This window comes from Giraffa tippelskirchi, chromosome 8 (genome assembly GCF_054371585.1).
Source record: "Giraffa tippelskirchi isolate mGirTip1 chromosome 8, T2T-mGirTip1v1.2.pri, whole genome shotgun sequence".
In the NCBI taxonomy this organism is placed as follows: Eukaryota; Metazoa; Chordata; class Mammalia; order Artiodactyla; family Giraffidae; genus Giraffa; species Giraffa tippelskirchi.
The window spans coordinates 150,739,984-150,767,930 of record NC_137282.1 but is presented as its reverse complement, the minus strand read 5'-3'; the positions used below and the strand labels follow the sequence as shown (position 1 = coordinate 150,767,930).

Below are 27,947 nucleotides of genomic sequence, written 5' to 3'. Positions count from 1 at the left end.
TCGAACAAATTTTTGTCCCAACCCAATAAATCAATGCTTTTATACCAATTAAGATCAACTGAACAAAAGACATTTTAAGAAATAATACTCTGAATGTATTAACAAAATTCTAGCCTTTATCTTTCCATCTGTTTTTTAGTTTTATGACCCACGTTGGTGTATGAATGGGAAAAAAGAAAATGCTTGCTTTCACTGCACAAATATGTACAATATATACTTTCATTGTTCTTGTTTAGTCACTAAGTCATGTCTAACTCTCTTGCGACCCCCATGGACTGTAGCCCAGCTAGGCTCCTCTGTCCATGGGATTTCCCAGGCAACTGAACTCGGTTGCTATTATGCTTTAAAGTGTGCTAATCAGAATAATCAATTATCCACCTTGTTCACACAGCAAACATTTTATATACATAAAATATTGGGTCAGCTAAAGTTTCATACAAGTTTTTTTGTAAGTGCTTAAGGAGAAACACGAGTGAACTTTTTGGCCAACCTAATAAAAACTCCATGGGTGAAGAACTTTTGTTCACTGCAGTAGCCCAGCACCTACTAACAAATAAAAGGGCTCCTGAAATATTAATCGAACAGATGAATTCAAGAATGAGTCAATAGCTAAAAGAAATGGGAAAGAAATCCTACTCTACCCGGTTTCTCCACTGAACAAACAGGAAGATGTTATCCGTTTATACGAGATGTTTCCCGTTTACACTAGATGTTATGTCTCTTCCCAGCAGTAGACCAGGAGTAGGGACCACATCCCTTCTGTTCTTCATTTTTTCCTCCAGTACCCATCACAGCATTTGGCATGTAGGAGGCACTCAATAAACATATTTTTTAAAAATAAAAGAATGAGTGAATAGCTTTGTTGGGGCTCCTAAACCCACATCTAAAATACCAGCTCAACAAATCTCATTAAAAGCTCTTGGCACCTGAATCACTATCAAGTACTGAAATGAAATAAAATTCAAAGCTCTGTATCTGACAGAATACACTGACTTGTAATTACTTTTGTACATGTTCACCTCATTTTTGAGGATAGTCATGTCTTTTTTTTTAATTCTGTCATTATTCTTGCTCTGCAGCTAGCCAATCACAGGAACCGTCTAGGACAAACTGAAGGCTACTCATAAAACTTAGAGAACTAAATTTATAAAATTCACAAAGGACTTTACACAATTTAATTGGATCAAACATGAGAGGTTAGAGAAATCTTTAAGAGAACGGTTCCTGTGGCTGCAATTTTTACAATTGCTCAGAGATCAAATTATTTTTAGGTGTGGGATTATGAAGAGAGACATTATGTATAGTGTAAGCAAAATGAAGTTTTATGGAATCTCCATGAATGAATAATGATGCTATGCTATGCAGGCTAAGTCGCTTCAGTCGTGTCCGACTCTGTGCGATCCTATGGACAGCAGCCCAACAGGCTCCTCTGTCCACGGGATTCTCCAGGCAAGAATACTGGAGTGGGTTGCCATTTCCTTCTCCTCTATGAATGATAATCACCTGTAATTAGTAGCCTTTAATGATTAAAAATATTTTCATCTCTTAAGGTAATAAACATTGTTCCTAAAAGTTCTTTTGTTTTGCAAACACTCCCTGTAAGTAAGATGAAAATAAAATAGTTAACCATTTTATGAGCATAAGTTCCTATATACTGAAATATTTCTCTAATGGGAAGATGTCTGTTGATTTCTCAAAACATCACTCCCACCTGCTGGGACCTAAAAAAAACACACACAGGCATCTGATTACTAAGGAGAACACCCCATAACCAAAGGAAGCTTACCGTTCTGGCTGCTACAGTGACAAGGATTCCAGTTAAGAAAGTGAAGTAGTACCCAGGGTAGACACCGTGCCATAATGCAGACAGGATAAAGGTCAGCACTGTGGGGTACCAGGGCACCCGCTCATAGCACACTCTGAAGACAGGAAGGTACAATGAGCCACAGGTCAAACATAGCATGATTTTCACCGACACCTGCATCTTTTTGGATCCAATCATGCAGGAATCACTTGATGATCCATTGACGGCATGCCTGCCTAACCCTCGTCAGGGACTTGCAGTGTAGTTCAAGCAGCCTTGAACTCTAGTTTTCTTAAACACTGAGAGTCGTGTCCGACTCTTTTGTGACCCTAAGGACTGTAGCCCGCCAAGCTCCTTTATCCATGGGATTTCCCAGGAAAGAATACTCGAGTGGGTTGCTATTTCCTTCTCTAGGGGATCTTCCAGACTGGAAAAGTGCTATTGGCTCTAAAACATTTAGAACCAGATAAGGTCCTCATTTAGTGGAATTAATTTACTTTCCACACTGGCCCCAACGCCACCTTAAAACAAAACAAAACAAAACATTGCAGCCTTCTCATCTCGGCCATGACTCCAGCACAAAATCAACACGCCAGTTACAGGACCTCTTCAGTTCTCAGTGTCCACTGGATTCCAATCCATGAATTTGCCTTAAAGAGTGAGGACGTTATGAGAATCCAGGAACTGCCAGTAAATACCCTGGAGATCTCTGGCTTCTTGGACTTCTTGACAGGGGACTTCCTCCCAAATCCAGTCTACAGGTTGACAGTGGTACCCTGGGGAGCAACTACATGGCCTCCTAAACGAGACAGCCCAGATGGAAAATAGATCCCAGCAGTCACAAGTAACCAAGTTAAAACCAAACTAAGGATCACGGCTGTCTTTTTATGGGAAGAAAGGGAACGCATTTGAGGAAAGGGACCAGGATGGGATTCCATGTGAAATATTTCTTCCTGAAATGAGAGGTACTTTGCATGGGTGTTTGTTTCTTACCTCTCTGCATCTTCTTGTATGAATGAAATAGTCCATTTTCTAAAATGATTTTTAAAAATTTCATTTTTTATGTATGTTCACATAAAAAATGTTTATGTAGAACAAGCTCCTAGTGAAGACTATAGCATTCTCAATACATTGGGGTCATTCAATACACCGAAATAGAGGTTTATGCTAAAATGATTCACAAAATTAATAGCAATAACTTAAGGGCAAATTTTCAAAATGTGCATGTTCAGATTAATTGCATGAGTTTACCTTGGTAGAACTGTTATACATTGTCTCTTCTTTGACCCCAATGTTTTAACAAGATGAGAAGTGCTACTTATCAAAGACAGTAGAACTGATAGTTTAATATTTTTATACTCTCTCTGCACTCGTGTAATAGGAATATTCATGAGCTAGAGTCTGCTGCTTCGAGGACAGCATGTCATTAGTTCCATAAGAAGTAATATTTCTAATTTTGGAATGTGTAGAAAAACAAAAGGACAGAGAAATACCAAAAATACAAAGTTAAAAAGCATCAACATGTGGGGAGAACCATAAAGTTTTCAATGCTACAGATAAAACAAACAGCAGTCTTCCGTGATGTGATGCTGACACTGACCCTCCTTGACATCTGAGCAATAGACTCTCCTCTAGGTGAGCAGCAGCACCTCACAGAGGTTAAGAGCCTGGCTCTGGAGACACACTGGACTCATGTTTATTACTCCTTAGCTGGGTGACTTTGGGCAAGTTACACAAGCCCTCCCTCTGGGCCTCACCTTCCTCATCTGTAAAATGGAGATAATAAGCACCAACACTTCATGGGATTGCTATGAGGACTGCTGGTACACAGCAATGGCATTAGTAAGTATTTGGTGAAATAAATGTACTACACTGCGACCTTCTCAAATTATTCCTACTTTTTCGTTGACACAGCATAGATGTTAATACCAAACAAAAGTGCCAGCTGACATGACCCGGCAGACTACGGCTGCTCATCTAAACATATCCCAGTGCCCTGAGTAACAAGGTAGTTTTTGTTTTCCTTACCGCTTTAGCCAAGTAGCTGTCTGAATATTCCAGTTTTCTACGTACATTTTGAAACTTGTGGCAGTCTAGAAAGGAGAAAATAACACCTATCATTAGCTTTAAAAATATCCCCAGAAACGGAAAGTCCTCCCCAGAATCTCCCTGGCGGCAGACTGGATGTGCTATTTCCATGGCGATGCCTGACTCAGGGGCAGCTCAGCTGCTCCACTGTACACAGTCAGACTTTATGGGCTTCACAAGATTTCCTTTGCAACTAAAACTTGGCTCGCAGAGTCTCAATTTCTCTCAAAATCTATTTTCAAATTATAGGACGACCGAAAGACTGTTTTGTGGGTTTTCCTTCCATTCTGGTTAAACACAAAACCCAAGTCATCTGAATTTTAAAACTAAACCCTCTAAAATGGGATTTGCCACAGGAAAAGCTTCATCCTGTGAATTTAGGGCCCTTCCAGAGACACCTTGAATTCAATTGTCATCGTTTCACTCTGGGGCCAGCTGTAAACTAGGTCAGTCTGGTGCAGTTATTCTGCAAGTAGCTACCCAGGTTCAAATGCTTCCAATTGTATCTACAATAGTAAGGAGATTTCACGCATGAAGGAGTCACAATACAGAAAAGAAAACAAGAAAATATCACCCTGTCATCATGACACAGGTAGATCAACCATGCAGAAAGATTCCAAAATAAGTCACCAATTGGGTTTTCTAATTCCAAAAAAGAAAAAAGTTTAATAAAGGCTGGTTGTAGAAAGCACGTAGCAAACATTTAAGAACTAGAATTCCTAATGAAGTTGGAAAATGTAGATGTCACTGTTTTCGGTTTCAACCATAAGAAACTTTTAGGCCACATGTTAGCCTAATGTAATATGTTTGCAAGGAATGGAGGAAGAGGGAGAATGCATCAGTGATAGACAGACAGATTTCTATACTACGAGCTTTTAGTTTCAAAACCCTAAGGCAGGGGGCTCCAACCTCCAGGATCTAATGCTGGATGATCTGAGGTGGAGCTAATGTAATAACAATAGTTGTGAAGCGCACAATAGATGTAATGAGCTTGAATCATCCTAAAACCATTCCCCGCCCCTGGTCCAAGAAAAAACTGTCTCCCACGAAACTGGTCCCTGGTGCCAAAAAGGTTGGGGACCGCTGCCCTAAGGAGTTTTATTTATCCATTTAGCCAGCTTCCATGGCTAAAAAAATCCTATCCACACCAACCCAAAAGTGCCTAAATTAAATCAGACTTCCTTGGTGGTTCTACTTGGCTCCTGGCTGTATATCAGCTTCACTGGAAATACAAACTTTCTCCTCCTGATGTTCTTTCATAATAAACACGTGACTCAGCATCACCCAGAACACAGGCCCACAGTGAGAGGTCTCTGTCTTCAGGGCCACAGTGGAGGGGCTGGTGGGCAGCCGGAGGTCCAGGGGACCCACTCTGAAGGCCCATTTACCCTCAGCACGCCAAAGTGGCCAGCCGGGGTCCAAGAGTTTTGAGGGCGAGAAGAATTTCAGTGGGAAAAGGGAAGAAAGTCATATAACACGTTGCTCTCTGACATCATCTATATAGAAAAACAAAAGAGAGAGGTTGTTCTGGAGGCTGGATCGTGTCCATTCAAATGAAGAGAAGCCCCAGGTGTCAAGAAGGTGGAGACTGTCCCCCAGGCCTCCTTGTGGCCTTGTCTCCACCAAATGTGGGTAGCAAGTGGTCAGTCTCCACCTCCCAGGTTTCCTGCCCTACACAAACATCCTTTCTGCCCAGACTCTCCACTGGCATAGCCAACAGCAACCATGAGTCTCTTGGCTGGATAACCAGCACTTCTGTACGTTGAGAATCGTGCCCTCCAGCTGCAAGGAGCAAAGAGGCCAGAGGCTTGGCATTCCTTTCAGCTCTGAGGGATGACAATGCCGAGGAAATCAAGAAGGATGTGGCCCTACAGAGATCACCTCTAGAGATGGAAACGATCACCTCTAGAGATGGAAATGATAATACCGAGAACTGAGGTCCAAGAACAAAGCCAGCAAAAGAGAAAAAACCACTCTAATTCCAGAGGCCTACAAGCTGTGCACTGTTGCCACTCTTAAAAGCAGATGCATTATAAATGTTTCCAAAGGAACCACAAAGAACACTGGCAATACAGCCGCTAGTCTGTACCTTTGAGGAAAGGAGAATGTCACCAAGAGAAAACGATATCTGTACTTTCTGGTTGATACAACAGGAATGTAAACAACAAAAAAGATTTTCCTGGCTCTTTTTCAGGCTTTCTGTGTGTCATTATTACTAGAACCATTAATACTGCCAAGAAAGTAGGTACCTTAAAATATATATATATATATATATATATAAGGAAAAAAGTTCTGAGATACAGAATGTTCCAGAGACTGCTGGAGCCAGCATTCTCTGACAGTGGCTTTTTCTTGGACACTAATGAGGACCTCCCATGTATACCACACTCACAACAGACCGTTTGCTTTATTCACAATGGCAGCTTCATTCAAAAGCACAATACACTCACCTCAATTTTCCAGATGTTTAGGTTAGAAAGCAGATCCCAAGAGAAATTTCCATTCTTATCCACTCCGCTGAACCCAAAGCCAGCTGCATTATTCACTGCATCAGCTATGGTTTTTAAAACAACACATTAGGATGTGGGACAAAAGTCACATTGCTGCTTTCAAAGATAACTAAATATCTGTCTAGCTTTAAGAGGAAGAGAGATGGCTGCAGTTTCCTTGAGAAAGAAACCAAAATAAATTTACAGGATCTCCTGGTACCATTAAGAGTCAGAGTTTTGGCTCTTGGGTGACGTCAACTTTTATTCATTCATTTGTATTCATTCACTAGCATTTCGTGAGCACCTCCTAAGTAAGAAGGAAGATGCTCACAGAATGTGCAGAATGAGAAAAAGAGAGATGAAGAAACAAAACAAAGAGAGAAATAGGAAGATTTAGAAACCAACTAGATATAAGGGGGGAAGGGAAAAAGGTGGAAATATTTACATATAAGCTCAGAAGACAGAAGGACCTCCATCCAAGAGTTGTCATTAAAGATGGCAGGACACAGGCTGATAGCATCACATCTGGAAGAGAATCAGCTCTGAAAGAGAAACTGAAGCTCATGCTGGACATGTTAAGCATGACATGCCAGTAGGGATATCAGTTGGGACAGCCAAGATACAGTTAGAACAGTACCAAAGCTGTGAATTGGAGGCAGCTGCCATAGAGGCCACATGCATATACGCTAAGTCGCTTAAGTCAGTGTACGACTCTTTGCTACCCCTTGGACTGTAGTCCACCAGGCTCCTCTGTCCATGGGATTCTCCAGGCAAGAATACTGGAGTGGGCTGCCATTGCCCCTCCTCCAGGGGATCTTCCCAACCCAAGGATCAAACCCACATCTCTTATGTCTTCTGCATTGGTAAGCGGGTTCTTTACCACTAGCGCCACCTGAGAAGCCCGCCAAAGAAGCCACACGTGGACACAATGACCAAAGCCACCCTACCCACAAAGTCAGTCTAAAAGCTGCTGTGTCCACCTTTATTTCACTTCACTGGACTCTGTGAAACCGTCCCCCTGCTGTATTTAATTTCTAATCAGTTACTTAATGATATTGTTTACACTCAGAGACCTGATGAAATCAACACACTTGTATTATGATGGCCAAGATATTTTCTTTCAAGTTCACTCTGTTAGAATATTTCCTTAAAAATAATCAAACGAGCTTTCTAACAGATTAAAAGGAAAAATATGGTCATATTAACAGATATAGAGATGACATTCCATAGACTTCATCTTTTCCTAATTAAAAACAAACAACATCCCCTCACCAAAACCCCTAAACCTTTGCAAACAAGGAAAAGAACTTGTTTAACTTAATAAAGCAATCTACAGAGAATAAATAAAAAAGCAGCAAATGTACTTACTTGATGCTTGCTTCCAACTTTTGACAGTTATGAATAAAGCTGCTATAAACATAAAAAACTCAAACTAATGAAGTTGTAGAGCCTGAGATCTGGGGGAGATCTCAGAGAATCCCTTCCCCTAGCTCTGTTCATTCCGTTTCTAGGGGAGTTCAGGTCCAGCTCATGCTGGATTTCTGAAGGGCTAGAGGGAAGAAAAACCACCCCCTCGAAGTTTGCCTGCTTTCCTTTTGGCATCGTTGATGACTTAAAACTGCTTATCTTATGCTTAGCTTTACTGTAAAATGATCTGGTTTCTTTCAGAGAAGGGAGGAAAGAAATGAGTCCTGAGATCTCTTCCTCCCATGCTGACTGGAGGGAACCTCAGTGGAAAAGAAGGAGGACACAGCCAGGGTGTAGCAGCTAAGAGACCACGAATTTACACTGTGGGCACAAATGGCAAAGGACAGAATTAAACAAAACCAGGAGAGGACGCGCTCTTGAGGGCTGGGATGATGGGGCTGGAACCAGTACAGCAATCCAGGCATCCCCTGTCCCATCTCCAGCCTCAGATCTAAAACACACAGAAGAATAATTTTTTTTTTTTGTCCTTAAATATTTCCCCAGGATTCTGTACAGCATTCCACAGACATTTCTCATTTAATGCTCACAATGGTGTGAAGATGGTGGTTCACACTACTATCATCGTCATGGAAATGGTGATCTAGTGGGTTCCTTTCTCAATTTGGGAGCAGGGTCAAGTCATGGCCTTGGGAGAGCTGTCTAACTTCTAGGAACCTGTTCTCATGAGTGGATGTCATAACAGTACCTATTTTAAAGGGATGCTGAAAAGATTAAACCAAATTGAATATACGCAGAGTGCATAATAGAAGGCAATGGCACCCCACTCCAGTACTCTCACCTGGAAAATCCCATGGACGGAGGAGCCTGGTAGGCTACAGTCCATGGGGTTGTGAAGAGTTGGACACGACTGAGCGACTTCACTTTCACTCTTCACCTTCCTGAACTGGAGAAGGAAATGGCAACCCACTCCAGTATTCTTGCCTGGAGAATCCCAGGGACAGAGGAGCCTGTTGGGCTGCCGTCTATGGGGTCGCACAGAGTCGGACACAACTGACGTGACTTAGCAGCAGCAGCAGAGTGCATAATACAGGGCCTGGCCCAAGTCAACATTCAAGAATGGTTAGCTGCCACCATCATCATTATTATTACTGCCACCCCCATCTTGCTAGTAAGAGGACTAAAGCTTAGTGATGTTAACATTAAGATCACTCCGCCCGCCAGGTGTGCAGGACTTCCCTGGTGGTCCCGTGGTTAAGACTTTGCCTTCCAATGCAGGTTCAATTCCCTGGTCGGGGAGCCAAGATCCCACATGCCTTCAGGTTAAAAAACCAAAACATAAAACATATGCAATACTGTAACAAACCCAATAAAACCTATAAAAATGGTCCACATTAAAAAAAAAAACCCAAAAAACAAAAAAGAAAAGATTGCTCAGGTGGTAAACAGTGCCAGACTCTGAACACTAGGACTGATTCCACCAGCCTGATTGGCTAGGAGCCACCTGAAAGATAAAGGTAAGAACCAGAGGAGGGGACCCTCAGAACTGCCGCCTTTAGCTGTGGTTGGAATTCCCTGCTCTCGTTAGTGCATCCTGCCACCTTTTACCCAAGACTGTTCTTGCCTTGGAGCCGTTAGAATTTCTAAGCTCACCAATCCAAAACTGGCTTCACTTGCATTCCACACGGCTCTAACCTATAACGGAAGACAAATTCATTGGACACCCCTATTTGGGCATCTGCGATCTTTAGAACACAGCCTGGGCTATTATTGAGTCTCACCAATTCGTGCTAATTAGTAGGAGAAAAACCACTAGCCTCATATGCTAAGTCCAAAGAAAATAGCTCTATTCTTTCAATAGAAATGGTAGGTAGAACTAGACATACACAGTGCAAGTCAGCTGAGATTCATCAAGAGGCCAGCTTTAAGGATTAAATTTATAATTGTGTATAATTAGTACATCAATTATATGTAAATGGTGTTTGAAGGAGCTGGATAAAACAATTATTCGGTTAAGCAGTTTAAATATTCCCTGTTATACAATTCATTGCATTTTTACTCATAAATAATACAAAGGTTAATTTCAGACCAGCCCATGCAATCTAAACTATTACAAACTTCAGATTGAGGCCATGCAAATTAATGAAGCATTTCTACTGCAGCTACCAGAAACAATGAAGAAAGGCGGGTGGGGAAGAAAAGACAAAGAGGTAAGTCCACAGAGAAAGCGGTCCGTGGGCAGGGTAATTTCTCTGCTCTAAATATCTGCGGTCACTGCAGGAAGGACAGAGGGAGGCCGGACACCCCATGCCCTGCAACCGCCTCCCAGCCCAGACCCCCGCCAGCACAACCCACCTCGCCTTAGACCTTCCCTACGAGGCCAGGGAATGGCCTTTGTTTCCTCCTTACATCAGGAGCCGATTTAGTCCAGAAGCCAGCCCATGAGCCCTGGGGCACAGAATATGGGAGCAGGAAGGGAGAAGGGGAAAGAAAGGGGGGGAAAGCGAAGCAGCAGAAATTCGGAAGGGAGCGAGATTCTGTCACACACCCTCTCCAGGGCGGAGCAAAGCGAAAAGTCTACTTCACGTAGAAAAACACGCCCAGTGTTCCGAGTAGAGCTCCATCCAGAGGAGGCATAACGCCTACCTCCTAAGGAAACGACTCTTCAAGAATAACGCATCTGCAGGAAAGGCAATCAGATACAAGGAGACCCTGGGGGCCTCGCCCAAGGACCAGACCATACACACCATCTCCTCTGTCATCCTGTCACTGGCACAGCTCTGGGCGTATACTGCCTGGTGGGTATACGTGTCTGTGGCCCCACTGAGTGCAATGACCTTGAGGGCTGAGATGTCCTACCTTTGAGTTCCTCATAGCACAGAGCCTGGCACTCAACAAAAACTCCCTGCATTAAACTGAATGGGACCGGGAACAAACTTTCCCACGCAGCAAATTTTGGAAAAGCTCTTAAGTCTCTCTCCGGTCACGTGTGACATAAATTCTGCACTGGACTGCACTTGTCTCTGAACAGTGACCTTTAAAAAATCATTTGGACCAGGAACAGGGAAGAAAGAGGAATAGGGGATTATTGCTCTGTTGAAAGGACAGAGCTTCTGTTTCAGGTGATGGAGAAAGTTCTGGAGATGGATGGTGGTGATGGTTGCATTGTTGTGAGCGAACTTAATGCCATTAAGTTGTACACTATAGGTGGTTAAAATGGCAAATTCTACATTATGTATATTTTACCACAATAAAAAAATGATAAGTGAATAAATCAGTAGTTATAAACTTGATTCAGGTGCTAAAAACTTAAGAGTATGAAATGAGAGAACTCAGTTAAGTGCTGCACCCTTACAGAATACTGTCTAACTGCTACAAATGGAGTTTAGTAATCTACTTGACTCCATAAACCAAGTCACTGTTCCCTGACATCAGGCCCCAGCTCACTTGCAGCTGAGGTGTTAAACTTCCCTTCCTGAAAGTCTTCCAAATGCAAAATAGATATTCCCTATGGTTACCATGCCTTATCAAAATACTTTACCATTCTTGGTATGTAAATAGAAGGTTTATTGCTCACCTTAGCAAAGGTTTAAACTTTTCTGGTGTAAAACTCTTTAAAAGGAAAGATATAAAAGCTTAATATTGACTAAAGTTACCTCACAGGGGAAAAAGAAAAGTGTGATAATACCCAATTAAGTTGAACTTTCTACCTTAAAAAAAAATCACTTGAAATCAGCTTCTTTCTAAGGCATAAAGCTTAACCAACCATTTCTTTAAAAGTTCAACCTAAATGAGCACATGTATGGGTAAAATTCAGCATGTATCCTGTACTACAGACAACCCAGAAAAATTACAAGAAAGCTAGAGCATTCTGGAATTTTTCCCTAACTTTCCATTGCCCTAAATAGCCAAGTTTGATGGGTAGACGCAGCAGCTTCCAAGGTTTGACATCTGTTAATAACACTGGGTTTAAACAATAGCCAGGACTTCTTTTCTCCTTATCACAGATAATTGAAAGAGGGTTACCCTGGAAAGTACAGAGTCACCCTGGCTCAAATGCCTTCCATTACACACCGGACTTTTTTTTTTTTGGATTAAGTGATCCAAATGTTGCTCTGGCCAAGCCCTCCAAGGAGTAGCATTTTTTCCTTATGCATCCAGCGCCCTCCAGCAAACTCACCTAACGTCCAGGCAAAGTAATACTTGGGCTTGGAGGCTTGCATGACAACGTATAAGTAGCAGAGTCGGGTCAGAAAGTTTGCTTCATGAACAAACCAGTCGTCAACCAGGGAGGTGACAGGGAAGGTCTTCGTCAGCGTCAGAAACAAAAGGAGAGATACCAAGGTCATGCACAGTTTGTGCATCACGGCTCCCTGGAAATGGGGGAGAAGAATGAAGTCACTATTCAGAAGACACTGGTGCGTGGAAAACAATTTCAGCAAAGGTATGCTAAGAATAAAGCTGGTCCATGGCTGCTGCGGTAACAGTCTCTAGATGAAGGGCGTTCTTCCTCAGGGCACAGTTTCAGATGATGGGCATACATGCTATATTTAGACGCAGGTCACGCCTCTGACACCCCAGGAAGGGATGGATCTAAAAAAAAGGAAACTCTTACCAGCACATTTTACCATCAAAGGTCAGGTGGTTTTACTACCCAAGTGAGTGACCACTTGCTAGGTCAGGTACGACTCTTTGCGAGCCCACCAGGCTCCTCCGTCTATGGGGTTCTCCAGGCAATAACACTGGAGTGGGTTGCAATTTCCTTCTCCAGAGGATCTTTCCGACCCAGGGATCCAACCCGGGTCTCCTGTGTTGCAGGCAGATTCTTTACCATCTGAGCCATTAGGAAAGCCCCCAAACATATGCAAAATCAGTAGCATTACAGGGTGGTGATCTTCCATCAGAAAGAAAGAGCCACTGGCCTTCTGGTCCTGCCGCCAACAGAGCCAAGGAGATGGGTTTGAACGGCCAGCAAGGAGCACAGAGGCTTAGTTAGGAAGGATTCTGGGCACGTGGTTACACGTCTGAGCCAGGACGTGGGCAGGTAGCTTTACAAACCCTTTCCAGATGGTCTCCAGGCAGTCTGCTCTGGGGTTGAGATGTACTGAGGTTTTCAGTTCCCCTGGATGGAGTCATTTTGCCCAGATCCCCTGACATCCAGGGGATCGATGTCAGCTAACACCCAAAGAATTATAGTCCCCAACTTTATAAAAGACACTACTTTTATTTGTAACAGCGCCTCCCTCAGAGGGTGGCTTGGGGTTTCAGCGCAGGAATGTTTACGAGGGACCGAGAACAGTGCCGGATTCCTGGCATATCACAGTAAAGCACATCATGCTGAACCAACTCTTCACCACTAGTGCGTGCCAGCCCCTCACATCCATGTGTCTTGGGCCAAAATGCAGCTTCAGAGCTTCATGTTCTCTGTGCACAAAAATGCAAGAGTCTCCTTGGAGGGTGACGTGAAGACTCTCTGATAATATTATTTTCCAAATAATGTGACACAGCACTCCTGTGACAGACCCTGCGTATAAGCACCTGTGGTTACTCAGATGACGCCCAGCCAGTGACCTCCCTCCTAGATTCTGTCCATAAAGGTCTCTGATTCACCATAAGCTGCAGAGGACCTGACTGTGTCAAAACTCTCAGAAAACATATGCTTAATCAATCATTTAAATTTTCAAGTACTTAATGTTGCCTGACAGTGGCATTTAAAAAATATTTAAATTGTCCTCAATTTCTCCCTTTCCAATGTTTCTCATTCCTTCCATTAATTATAAATTTTCCTTAAATGTAGGATATCTGATCTGGATACATTCAGCATATTTGCAAAGTTCAATGAGTTATCCTCATGTTGACTAATTTGAGATTAATACACTTCAAATAAAAACATTATTTCAAAAAAACACCTTCAACTCTCTACGAGTCAATCAGATGAAACTTACTGACTATAAAGCCTGCCGGTATAAAGCTGGTTTTTCTTGCCATAGTAAGCCTCTGCAATAAAAAGCACATTTATTTTGGTTCCCATTCTTTCCCCCTTCGCTGTTTATGACATAGTATCCTTTGGCTGTCTATGAATTTCTATTCATAAAGACACATTTGAAGGTGTTAACTAGCACAATTGTAGGTACATCTTAGGCAGTAAATACTGGCTGGTTGGCAAGTAGATTAATTGCTGTAATATTTCTAGCCAGTGAGCTTCTCTGTGAAATAAACTCCTGTTGCTTCAACACGGAGAACTACTGCAAATAAATACCAGTGTTGATATTTTAAACAGGGGGACAAAGTTATGGGCCAAGCTTTCTGGTAAACTGTTTGGCTTTTTAATTAGAACAATTAAAAGTGACAGTCAGCCCTGGCAGCAAAGCTCTATTTTCTAGACCTCTGGATAAATACTTGGCACTGAAAAAAAACTTACAGTGGGAGAAGGTTCTGGCAGACTGTGGAAGCCTTTTTCCTTCCAGTTCACTTCCAGCAACTTCACGTGTGTGTGTCTCCCCTCAATGAAGGCTATATAATCCTTGAAATTGTTACAAGGGCCCGCTATGACACTCATGAAGTTGAGAAGGTAGCTCACATATTCCAAAAAGGAGGGTTTTGCTCTGTGAAAATAAAGTGACAAGTTGAAGAGTCTTCAGTCTTTGATTTTTCTTTCATATCTGCAAATATGCCCAATGTAAAGACAGGTGTTGTCTCTGTAGCTTGTTAAATGCTACACGCTCTTTGTTCTATTTCTTTAAAAACCCATCTAAGAGAGAAATGGAGTTGAAAGGAAGTTAATGAGGTGAGCGGCTCAGAGAAGGCACGGCACTCCATGGCGCCCTCTGCTGGCCAACCGCAGCTCTACACGCGGAGGGCCAGACCAGGACAAAGGCAGCCTTGAGGCTGGGGAACAAACATTCTTTCTAGGCAACCTCAGCTGTCTATCCACCCGAGAAAATGAAGGTAATAAACATTAGGCGGGGTGGGAGCCCGGCCTAATGTGACTTGGTCGAGATGGTGTGAGATGTGAAAACTCCCTCCCAACTGCCAAAATAAATACAAAACAAATGATGGGTGGAACTGGTCTCCACTTGAAGAGGCCACACAAAACTACTGCTGTAGCAGTCTCCTGTCTGCTTTGGCCTCCAGGCATGACATCCTGGCCAACAGACAAGGGTAGTGGCAGGAAAAAACTCTGCAGAGACCAGTTGTGTATAGTGTGCTGTGGCATTTTAAAGGGTAGGCTCAGGACCCCCTTGGCGGTCCAGTGGTTAAGACTCCGCACTTCCAATGCAGGGGATGCGCGTTTGATCCCTGGTCCGGGAACTAGCATCCCATATGCCTCGCAACCAAAAATAAATGAAGTGCTGGGATATTGTCTGAGTAGAATTTCCTTAAAAATCATAACGTTGGAAAGCAAAAATAAGTACCAAAGGGCATGCTCTTCTAACGACAGAGTTGTGGGAAAAGGATTCCTCACAGGGCATGGCTCACCAGTCACCGGAATTATGCCATCTAGCGTTTACACCTCTATGATGCTCAGCAAAGAAGCTGGTTCATGAGACTCTTGTGGTGGTTCTTTCTCCATTGTTTCCAAGTCCCGACGCCTTAATGAAGGAATGAAGCTGGGACCCTCTTTCATACATCCCGGTTATCTCCTGCTACTCTCTGGTATTATGGTACTCGTTGGAAGGACTGATGCTGAAGCTGAAACTCCAAAACTTTGGCCACCTGATGCGAAGAACTGACTCATTGGAAAAGACCCTGATGCTGGGAAAGACTGAAGGCAGGAGGAGAAGGGGATGACAGAGGATGAGATGGTTGGATGGCATCACCGACTCACTGGACATGAGTTTGAGCAAGCTCCAGGAGTTGGTGATGGACAGGGAAGCCTGGTGTGCTGCAGTCCATGGGGTTGCAAAGAGTTGGACACGACTGAGAGACAGAAACGAACTGAACTCTCTGGAAGGAACTCCCCACCGTGGCTGCACCACTCTTCCCCTATGTGCCATTTCACTGCTGTTCTCCTCTTTACACCCCCCCTTCCTCTCTGATGCCCACCCCCTCTCTACTTCACATCAACATTGGCCAAAATTCACCTTCAAACTTTAGCTTCCTCCTTCCTCCTCTCGCCCAGCCCATATTTCTCTCTCCAACCCCATGTCCTATCTTTTTTCATGCCAGCATAATCATACTGATGGACACAGATGAGTGACTGTTTCGTGAGGACACTGCCCCACCCAGATACATGCCCAATAAAAATAAAAATAATCCTGGAATAAACAGAACAACCACAGTGAAGGAGAATCCTGGGAAACTAAGAAAACTACAGAGCCACTGACCCTTTAATGGAGGGAACCTATCCCACAACTACACCCAAATCCATTTAAAATAACTTTGAACAAGGTTATCATGGTTTACCATTTATAAAAGCCGAAGAGTGGTAGACAACCCAGTCTACTGATTGTCCATCAACAGTAGCTTCATTCCATAAACAATATTCCATCCATATAAACAAGGAAGACCTCTGAATACTGATGCCCAAAGGGCTCAAGAATATATTGTCAAACTTACTTTACAGCAAGTCGATGTTGCTCGCTGGAAAGATCTTCAGCCCTTCGACCTAACCCTATGAAAAGAAACATTTAGAAATAAGAGGTTTCGAGTGAAGTAGATCACTACATCCTAAAAGAGGCTGATAAAAACTCATTTGAAAGAAATGATTCATTTTTATTTCATCAGTCACAAAGGGTCTCTGTTTTCCATTTTTTTTTTAAGTGCCCTGGATCAAAGGGCTGCCTATAAGTACATGAGTGGGGAGGGAAGTCTTTATAGGTTCTTAGGAAGAGGGGAGGATTCGGAGGTTACCCTTATTTAATTCACCAGTATGAACAGGGATCTACACTGCATATACTCCTTACCACGCTGTATATGTTTTCATTGCTACGTGAGATACACAAGCCTGCCTTTGCTGCCTGCACTTGCCTAACTGCCACCCAGATTATGATGGGTACAGACACCTGGTACACGCTGAGGCTGGAAGGGAACGGGAAAGGAATAGGGGACTTTCCTCTTCCAAAGGGAAAAAAAAACAGGAAATGTAACCCTGGATACAGGGAAAACACCAAAGAATTATCAGGAGGTTTTTCTTCTTTTAAAACACACACATGCCAGAATTCCCAACCAAATCACACTTGTGCCTCCTAGAAAATGTGAATGTTAACTTACAGTCAAGGAAACCAAACTGTCATCTTAAAAGCAAAAGAATTCAACTTTAAAACTGTATATTTAGCTAAGACAGATTACGGTCAACAACCACCAACACAACTCAAAAACATGCCTAAGAGAAGGCAGAGTGTTTCTGGAATTTACTTGTTCCTCCCACACACAAGAAAGAAAAAAAGGCAAATAAACATTTTGTTGCATGTAAGGGATATTCTAAAAACAAAAAACAGGGTAAACTGAGAACGCTTTAAAAAGTAAATTTAGGCAAAAAGCCTATGTATTAAAAACAAAAACAAGAAGCAATGTTGATAAAATCACACTCACTTTTTTCTAAGATCTCATCAAATAGTCCAGCTCTGACAATCTCAGGAGGGCTTCCCTGATAGCTCAGTTGGTAAAGAATCCGCCTGCAAGGCAGGAGACCCGGGTTCGATTCCTGGGTCTGGAAGATCTGATGGAGAAGGGATAAGGCTACCCACTCCAGTAATCTCAGGAATTAAATTGATTTTAGCTTATTGACTTACAAAGCTAGTATGAGTCTATAACCATGATCAAATGGTTTTCAGATACAAAAATATTGACCAACTCACTCCATTTTGCCCAGGACTTTGCCAGTTGGGGCACTAAATATCTCCTGTCCTGGGAAACCTCTGGGTTCTGAGCAAACCCAGATAGGTGGTCAGTGTAGAAAGACTCCATCCTCAGAATAAAATTACTCGATTCTCTAGAGAATGACTAATCACCAAGTATAAACTGGGAATAAACAGGGTCAAAATGAAATTAAACCAGTTCTCAAGCTTTAAGGAATAACAAGAAGACTTGCCAGTGGGGAGTAAATCTTCCCAATCAGTCAACACATAAAGAAGTTTCAACAATCGGAAAGCATTTGTTAGAGCCCTACAAACCCAAAGAAGACATCCTTCCTAATCGCACCTGCATCTCTTAAGCCCATATTGAAACCTTCCTCCTGGGTGGAAGTGCCACCCTCCTTTCCTGAAACCCGGTAGTAACACTGGAAATAATCACACTTTCTGGCCATTAATCAGGAAGGGCCCAAGTGAAGAAAATGTTCAGTTTTTAGACAAACAGAAGATTCTTCCTCTTGCCAGCTTTTATAGGTTCGGGCCAATCTCATTAGATAATTTTCCAAGCCAAAAAAAAAAAAGGTAACTTAACTAGCCAATGCTGTTTCATCTTTTATTACCTTCTGAGCTTCTCAGAGATGAACCCAAAGGAAAAAGGATGCCATTTCTTCTTGACAGATTTGGAAATCAAGGGCAGAGAATACCACAAAATTAACTGAAATTTAAAACATCATAAAGCTAAACCGAAAACCCCCTGTTCTCGATGTAAATGTTTCAGCATAGGTTACAGATTCAGCAGTGGAATGGTAGGTCATGGCTGGGAAAGTAAAAAGCTACGATTAATCTGAGTTGCAAATTTTTTTTTTAACAAGATCTTCCAGCCCTTGTCTAAACTTTAGGCTGTGTATACAGTGGAAAAGAAGAACTCTGAAGGTCAGGCTCACTCTTAGACCCAAAAGGAGGGCTGTTGTTCTCACCGTCATGAACTTGGAATGCCAAGGTTGTGATCTTCTGAGTAACAATCATCAGAGGCCTAAAAGGAAGATAGAAAATAATGAAGACTGGCCACTTCGCCACGGGAGAAAATGTTTTTCTGGTCCTGGTATTTTCCATCTCTGGTCCTGGTATTTTCTCATCTTGAAGGTTATTAAGTAAAATATAAAAACCATGGAATTCAAAACAATTTTCCCCTTCCAAATCACCTTAAATAAGTAGAGAGAACAAGTGAACAGCAAGATCACCCTGAAAAGTCTCTCTTGCATTTTTACTCGAAGCTAAATTCCAGGACCAACATTGCCAGCATCTCCTGGAGTTTGTCTGAAACACTGAAGCTCATGCTCCATCCCTGACCATAAAGTGAGAACCTGAATTTTAACAAGATCTCCATGGAATTCAAATGCACATTTAAGTGAAAGCAGCACTAGTCTGGGAAACACCCAATCCAGTGCCCTGGTTCCACCTGGATGGGTATATATTTTGGCTTCTTCATCCTAATATGGTCTAACGTGGTTTGTTCTGTTTAAAGGCAATTCTTCCATGCACACATAGTAAAGAAAAAAAAAACACATTTGTAAAATGTAGCTTCCTGTAAATAAAGCATTTAGTGACCTAAAATAGCAACAATCTGAATTTGACAGAAAAAAAATCTTAAGTGACACCCATGTCAACAAGGGTGCCAAGATAGTTCAATGGAGGCAAGAATAGTCTTTCAACAAATAGTGATGGGACAACTACACAGCCACATAAAAAGCATACTGAAAGTAACTAAAAATGGTTCAAAGGCCTAAATGTAAGAGCTAAAACTACAAAACTCTTAAAAGAAAACATAGGCGTAAATCTTCATGACCTTCAATGTGGCAACAGCCTTTTAGATATAACACCAAAAGAACAAGCAACCAAAGGAAAAGAAAAGATTAAATGGATGTCATTAAAACTTAATTTTTTTGTGCTTCAAAGGACACACACCATCAAAAAAAGTGAAAAGACATTTCACAGAATGTACAAACATATGTGAAAATCATGTATCTGCTAAGGAACCTGTACTAGACTACACAAAGGACTCTTCCGACTCAAAAAGACAAAAATAACCAGTTTAAAAATGGCCAAAGGCTCTGAATGGACATTGATCTTAAAGAAAAGATATACAAGTGGTGAATAAGCACATGAAAAGATGTTCCACTGTCACCAACCATAAGAGAAAGGCAAATCAAAACCATGAGACACCACTTGGCAGCACTAGGATGACCAGGATCAAAAAGACAGGTTGTTTTGGCCACAAGGCGGAGAACTGGAACCCTCATAAGTTACTGGTGGGAATATTAAATGGTGCAGCTGCTTGAAAAGCAGTCTGCCAGTTTCTCAAAAGGTTAGACATAGAATTACCATATGACCAAGCAATTCCACTCCTAGGTATATACCCATGATGTACATAAACTTGTACATACATGTTCCGAGCAACATTATTCGTAACAGCCCAAAAGGACCAACCCAAATAACCCAAATGTTATATACAAACATTTTATTTATCCATTCATCAGTTGATGAGTGTTTGAATTATTCCTTTCAGGCTGTTATGAATAGTGTTGCTCTGAACATGTATGTACAAGTCTATGTGTAGACATATTTTTCTTTCTCATCAACTGATGGACAAATAAAATGTGATATGTCTATCCAGGGCTTTCCCCGTAGGTTCAGCAGTAAAGAATCTGCCTACAATGCAGGAGATGTGGGTTTGATCCCTGGGCCAGGAAAATCCCCTGGAGGAAGAAATAGCTACCCACTCCAGTATTCTTGCCTGTAAAATTCCCTGGACAGAGGAGCCTGGCGGGCTACAGCCCATGGGGTCACAAAGAGTCGGGCACGGCTGAGCACAGCACACACTCACACACACACGTGTCCATCCAACAGAATATTCAATGAAAACAATGAGCACTGCTACATGCTACAGTATGGATAGACCTTGAAAACATTGTGCTAAGTGAAAGAAGCCAGACCTCAAAGGCCACATATTATATGATTCCATTTATATAAAATGCCTAGAATAGGCAAATCCATAGAGAAATGAAATAGATGGCTGGTTGCCTAAGACTAGGGTAAAGGGAGGAAATGAGCAGTGATAGTTAATGCATACAAGTTTCTCTGGGTAGGAGGGTGATGAAAATGAAAACTAACCACTGTAAACGGTTACACTCTGTAAATTCACTCTGCGTATATGCTAAAACCTGCTGAATTGTGTCTTTTAAATGGGTGAATTGTATGGTACGTCAATTATATCTCACTAAAGCTGCAGTTTGGTTTTCCCCATCACCTGGTCTAGCTCAGTACCTTTAATAGCTCTATTCTTGCCCCATAAGACAAGATAAAATCTCACCACCCACCTACCACACCTTCCTCTAAACCTTCTAAGTTTAGCCTGGTTTTCTGATCTCCATCCTCATGGCCTCTTACTGAATTTGCCATCTCTAACCCATTTGTACTGAGGGCTCATTTACATACAAAGCTGAGGTTTGGACAATGTCCTATGACTGCGTCCTTGAGATAAGCATAGAATGCAGCACAGCCTCTGGCCCTGAGCTCAGGCCACGCCCAGGTGTGGGAGGATGGGACTGGACAGAAAGCATCCTTAGGCCAAAGCTGATGTGTCCACTGTACTCAGCCACCTCTGTGAGTTCATTTTCTTCTTTAATTCCTCTCGTTCCCGTTTCCATTTTCCTTCTCTAAAAGAATAAGCATGTAATATTTTAAACTACCAGTGTAAACTAAGAAGATACACTATTTTAAAGAGCATGTTAACAAAGGCCCTTTGAAATCGTAACACCTATACCCAACTTTATATCTTATTTGCAAAAGCCCCACCGCCAATATTTGGAACAAGAGTCCTCACACTGAAAGGTGAAGAGAAGGGGAAGTGAGTGGTCTGCCTGTGGAAGGGAGGGGCGGCTTGCTCTCTGGGACTGGGGTGAAATGGGAGTGCTGGACAAGGGGGGCCCCAGGGTGGTCACTCCAGGGCGGCAGGACAGCTCGCAGCTGACAGTGATTTTGATCACAGTCTTACAGAGTGAAAAACTGCTTCCAGAACATGGAGGGCTGGGTCCTCAAAATAAGGACTGCATCAGAACTTTCTATAAGAGCAAATTGGCCTTACAGACCAATATAACCTCACAGCTCATCTTCTTGATATTCTACCAGACTTTTAACCCAGAATGTATAACAGATGCCGAAGGCTATTTATCTTGAAAGGGACTCACCCTAAGCATCACATTCCAAGTAGTTGCCAAATATGACTTTTTTTTTCCCCAAAGCCTTTTTGTCCTGTAAGACTGTAAGTCTGAGGAATCAGTAATAGGACCTAAGCTCCCAGCTTCTTTACACAAAGCCCAGCACAAATTTTTTTGTATTCTGAGACACACACTCTGATGACCATGCACTTTGCAAACCGAGTTTCTACATTTAATTTATAACTTCATTTTTAAAGGGTCTATAATATTGATATATCCATAAAGAAAATGTGTCATAGAATTAGCTTGCCCTTCTCTCGCTACAGAAGACAGATGGACGGATAAAGAAAATATCGTACATAGATACAATGGAATATTACTCAGCCATTGAAAAGAATGAAATGATGCCATTTACAACAACATGGATGGACGTGGACATGATCACACTAAGTGAATTAAGTCAGAGAAACACAAATATCATATCACTTATATGTAGAATCTTAAAAAATTGACACAAATGAACTTATTTACAAAACAGAAACAGACTGAGAGACTTAGAAAATGAATATGGTTACCAGTGGGGAAAAATGAAGTGTGGGGGGGAGGATAGATTGGGAGTTTGGGGTGGACATGTACACAATGCTATAATTAAAATAGATGACCAACAAGGACATACTGTATAACACAGGGAACTCTACGGTATTCTGTAATAACCTAAATGGGAAAAGAATTTGAAGAAAGAATACATATTTATCATTGAATCACTTTGCTGTACACCTGAAACTAACACAACACTGCTCATCAACCAGACTCTAATATAAAATAAAATTTTTTTTAAAAAGAAATGTAACGTTTGTTTTCCTTTACCTGGGGTTAATGTATTCCACAATTAGACACACGTTCAGCAAAGCATTGAGTATCCATTCGCAGAAACAACGGGCATGAGAAAGCAGCTCTCTGATTGGTTGCCTGGGGATGCGTAACTGGCTCCAGCTACATCCTCTGGTTCCACTGCCTTGCTGGTGCTGAGCCCACACCTCCTGAGGCTGTGCCTAGTCCATGACTGAGCCCAGCTGGGTGCCCAGCAGGACCCTCCAAGGCCAGGTATGGTGCTCCTCAGCTGGGGAATTTGAGCTCAAGGACTTATCATTGAACTCGCTGAAATATTACTAGAACTGCACTGCAATCCAAGACCTCAGTCCCCTCCTTTCCTCTCCATCTCGGGGGTCAGACACACATTTCCACCCGATGGCTCTCTCAGATGGAAGAACCTCCCTGTTTAGTTGCCTCCATGTTTTCCCTCGCAAGTATTTCACCCAACAAATCTCATACCTCTGTTCCCACCTTAGCATCCACTTCTCACAGAACCCAGACTAATACAATGCATAATAGTAAATATCTGGATCAGTGTAAATGAGTAACAATTATTCCATATGAAATCTGTACCTTTAGGTCTATGTAAGAATCATATTGTTACCATTCTTTATGAAAAAAAAAAAATCTCTCTTCAGGGGGAGCAGGCAAAAGAAAGGAACTATGGGTCAAATATTATTACTCATCACCCAGACTATACTTTCAATAATATAGTGCTTCTGTTTGAAATATCTGAAGAAAGTTCTAGCAACTTAAATAAGAAACAACTCACACGTGGGGTCATGAGCTTATAAAACACACACTGCCAACCTGTAGGAAAGGAAATGGATTTAGACTCCTCCTACATTCTTACTTTCCTGTGGGTGTAAGGAACAGTGCCATATGCTCCTGCTCAGAGGATGTCCATTCTGAACGCTTTTTCATTCATCAGTTTATTTAAACCAATGGGTAGATCAGATGCCAAACTCAGACGGCACAGCTTACTGAGACTTCAGAATTACAGACTTAGGATAAAATTCAAATGCCATAATACCATTCATGTTGCATTTCAATCAAAAAGTAATATAATCTAAGACATAGACCCCCACCTATTTGCACATACGGGGCTGGTCAGTGCAGTGACTGGGATTATAATAAACCAACAGAGGAAAACATCTCCCATGGAACAACAGGGCAAATGAGCTCTACTACCCCAAGGGGTGTGAGTGAGTGGTATTTCTAGAATGCTCAACAGGATAACCAGGAACACAAATGACTATTGTTCCACTGGTGTAGGCTGAGTTCACCATGATAAGCATGCACAGTATGCATTCATTTATATTATATTTAAATGACATTTAGAACTTATATAATAAGTTTTAAAAACTATTATTGAAATCACCAATAAAGACCACTCCCCAACCCTAGCCAGAATCGCTGTCTTAGCATTTATTTCCCTCCACTCTTCCCCCCCCACATGTCTACATTCATGAAAATGGAATCTCAATACATATATTTTTTTGTGTGGTTTTGATTTTCCATTATATTGTAAGCATTTCCAGTGTTATTAGATATTCTTTGAAGACATCATTTTAATGGATGCATATTAGTACCAGAATTTATTTTTTAATATTTTTGGCTGCACCATGTGGCTTGTGGGATCTTAGTTCCCCAACCAGGGATTGAACCTATGACCTTAGCAGTGACAGCATGGAGTCTGAACCACTGGATGACCAAGGAATTCCCATTTAGTATCATAATTTAACCATTCACCTCTTTTGGACCATTTAGGATGTTTCCAATTTTGCACCATTATTGACAACAGTTGAACACACTTATGAATAAATTTGATTTCCTTCAGGTAATTCAGTTCCTAGGAATTTATAATTGGAAATAAACTTAAAAAAAAAATTCTTGCTTAAAATCTGTGGCTAAGTTGCCTTCCAGAACAGTTGTACCAATTTATACTCCCACTAGCAGCGTATAAAAGTTCTCATTTCATGATGTTTTCAAAAAAAACATGAGCAACTCAAATTGCCATCCTGATGACAGAGCAATTATCTGCCTGAATCTGGCCCTGCCTGCAAAAGGATTAAGGTTCCTTCTTGCTGTTTCCCCCAGAAGAAAACTCGATTTGCACCCTTCTGTGAGCAAAAAACAATCAGTTCACTATCACCGACTTAAAAGGAATCAAGTATCAGCTTTATTACAAGCAATTGTTGAGCTTCCCCGGGGAGAACAGTTAAATCTTCCCATATTTTTAATAATCTGCATTCACAGAGGAAACATGGAGGACACTGGCCTCTATGTGTACTGATACAAATGACATTAGCATCACTAATAAAAGTGAATCTTGTGTGTTACCCTCACCATTCACACCAGTTTTGATTACTTTCAGAATGATGAAATTTCAAGCCCCAGAATAATCTGAAGTACAAGTTTGTGTGCTCCCCCAAATTAGAAACATATATACATCATTGTTGGAGAAGGGAATGGCAATCCACTCCAGTATTCTTGCCTGGAGAATTCCATGGACAGAGGAGCCTGGCAGGCTACAGTCCGTGGGGTTGCAAAGAGTCGGACACAACAGAGCAAGTAACACACACACATCATTGTGTATCAGCACTAACAGAATCCAATCCTGGTCAACTCCTGTCTATGCTCTTGCTCTAAACAACAGTGTTAAGCACATAGGTTTGCACGCATGCTCAGAAGAGAACAACTATCACATCAGACTGCTGCCTTAAAACACCAAGTGTAACTTCAAATCTCTGCTTGATTCCTCAACAAAATCCTAAATAAGATTCTTAGACCAACATAAACAGTAGTGTTAAACAAATTCCATTCTGAAGAACAACTGCTGGTTGCTTGTATGTTCATAATGAGAATTGTTTCCTACTGGGGCTTCCCTGGTGGCTCAGATGGTAAAGAATCTGAGGCAGGTTTGATCTCTGGGTTGGGAAGATCCCCTGGAGAAGCGAATGGCAACCCACTCCGATATTCTTGCCTGGAAAATTTCATGGACAGAGGAGCCTGGTGGGCTACAGTCCATGAGGTCACAAAGAGTTGGACATGACTGAGCAACTAACACAATGAGAACAGACAATAAGAATCTCTCTTATTGACCATTTGTGATGTAGAACACCTTGTCAATTTCCAGTTAGTTTGTACCTCTCCATTTATGTTTCTGACATTACCCAAGAAGATGGATTTATATCAGTGAGGCACTGTGCATTTATGGTGACAGGGAAAAAATAATGCTGCTGCCTAAGAATGCCCTATAATTAAAAAAAAAAAAAAAGACACATACCTTCCAAGAACTGAACAAAGTATGGTCACTTGCCAATTAGGGATCTAAATCACTTTCAATGTACAGGAGCAGACACATTTTCATTATCTCCTTTCCCCAACAGAAGTGTCCTTTCTCATTCAAACAGTGTGCACTTTTATATGTAAAGTCAGAGATTTCTTAACACAAGCAGACCCAAAAAATGCCAGAGGACAAACACCACGTAAGAAAATGCATCACGGTTTCGCCTACACCGCTGACAGTGGAGTGGACAGGAACTTCCATCCTCCCCCGCTGTCAAACCCCAAATCCACCCCGTTTCAAAAACACATGACCGTCTTCCCATAATTTGCCCTCTATCCTGCCCTTTTGGTAACTTTCCACAATTGCAATTATACTAAAAATGACGTAACAATCGTTCGAGAGTTTTACGGACAAAACCAACTGGAGGAGATGTCACGAGGGCAGGGAGGAACGAGGAGGGGGAGGCACTGTGTCCTGTGTGCCCAGGAGCCGGGGACCACTGTCAGCAGATATATATGAAATCAGAACAATGGATATTCATCTCCTAGAGCCACCATAACACAAATGGGTGCCTTAAAACCAAAAAAAAAAACTTACCGTCTCACAGTTCTGGAGGTCAGAAAGGCCAAAAGCAAGGTGCTGGCAGAGTTGGGTTTTTCTGAAAGCTCTGAGGGAGAATGTTCCATGCTTCTTCCTAGCTCCTGGGGGCAGACAGCAACCCCTGGAGTCCCTTGGCTTGTGGCTGCATCACTCTTCTGCCTCCGTCTTCACGTGGCCGCCCCCTCCCTCTGGGTGTCTCTGTCTCTCTCTCGCGAATTTCTTATAAGGACACCCGCCACATGAATTTAGGGCCCATGCTAATCTAGCATGTCCTCACATTAACTAGTTACACCTGCAAAGGTCCTGTTTCCAAATAAAGGACATATTCTGAGGCTCCAAGTGGACACAAATTAGGGGAACGCCCGTCAAACCAGTACATGATGACGCACTCACATGTGACCTTCCTATACAAATATGAAATGGGTAACCGCACATTCATTCTTCCTCAGTCTTTCCTCACCTCTGTCTCCTATAACTGTGCCTGCCATCTAGAGGTTCTCAGTCAGGTCCGCTGAATGATGAAAGAATGTACCTTCCAAGGCAGAACCCAAGCCCCTGCTTGGAGTGTGGATCTGATCGATGATGGCTATGCTCTTACATAATCCCCATCCACTGTCTCCGGAGTGGTTTTCTCCAACAAGGATTGAGAAGGTAAGGGGAAGCAAAGATGCTTGCAAAGCAATCTTAATGCAAGATTTTCATTTTTATAATCCTTCCCCACACCCTTGTGGCTTTCTCAAATACCAGAGTATTTAACTCATTCATTTAGTGACACCTACGATGTACCAGGCGTTCCTCCCCAGTGGCTCAGACGGTAAAGCGTCCGCCTACAATGCGGGAGACCCGGGTTCAATCCCTGGGTCGGGAAGATCTCCTGGAGAAGGAAATGGCAACCCACTCCAGTATTCCTGCCTGGAAAATCCCACGGACGGAGGAACCTGGTGGGCTACAGTCCATGGGATCACAAAGAGTCGGGCACGACTGAACGACTTCCCTTTCACTATGACGTGCCAGGAGCTCTTCTAAGTATGGGGAACGGGAGACACAGTTCTGGGGTTAAACCAGAAAAACTGAAGTTTGTTGATTAAACTCTAAGGAGAGTTATGACCACCATTTTGAAATTACTTTTAATGCTATAACTTTGCGACTATGTTGCTAATCTTTGTTGCTCCCATATTTTCCTTATTTTGCTAGCCATACCCATCGTTAAAAAAAAACAGAAAGAAGTTTGTGAATTTGTTTCAGAAAAAGTGAAAAATAGTGGTCCACAATCTGGGAGGAAAGGAATCCAGAAAGGATGCAACTCAAGGAGAAAAAGGCAAAACCCAGAGGACTGAGGGTAAGAGGAACTTATGCCCAGAAAGC

At 42.2% G+C, this 27,947-nt stretch overlaps 1 protein-coding gene across 7 annotated transcripts in view; it reads right to left on the bottom strand.

The window, feature by feature from the left end:
• The window catches only part of MBOAT1 (membrane bound glycerophospholipid O-acyltransferase 1), a 106,846-nt gene that overhangs the window by 12,019 nt on the left and 66,880 nt on the right, over positions 1–27,947 (bottom strand). For 5 of the 7 annotated variants that reach the window (XM_081518072.1, XM_081518071.1, XM_081518067.1 and 2 more), the window contains 7 exons: positions 18,578–18,633; positions 16,366–16,420; positions 14,228–14,411; positions 11,987–12,179; positions 6,343–6,446; positions 3,833–3,897; positions 1,787–1,919 (listed from right to left, as the gene is read on the bottom strand). In XM_081518072.1, coding sequence (XP_081374198.1) covers positions 1,787–1,919; positions 3,833–3,897; positions 6,343–6,446; positions 11,987–12,179; positions 14,228–14,411; positions 16,366–16,420; positions 18,578–18,633 — 790 coding nt within the window. Of the gene's footprint in view, positions 1,920–3,832; positions 3,898–6,342; positions 6,447–11,986; positions 12,180–14,227; positions 14,412–16,365; positions 16,421–18,577; positions 18,634–27,947 lie in introns of all 7 variants that reach the window. The other 2 variants (XM_081518070.1, XM_081518069.1) reach the window with 2 other exon arrangements.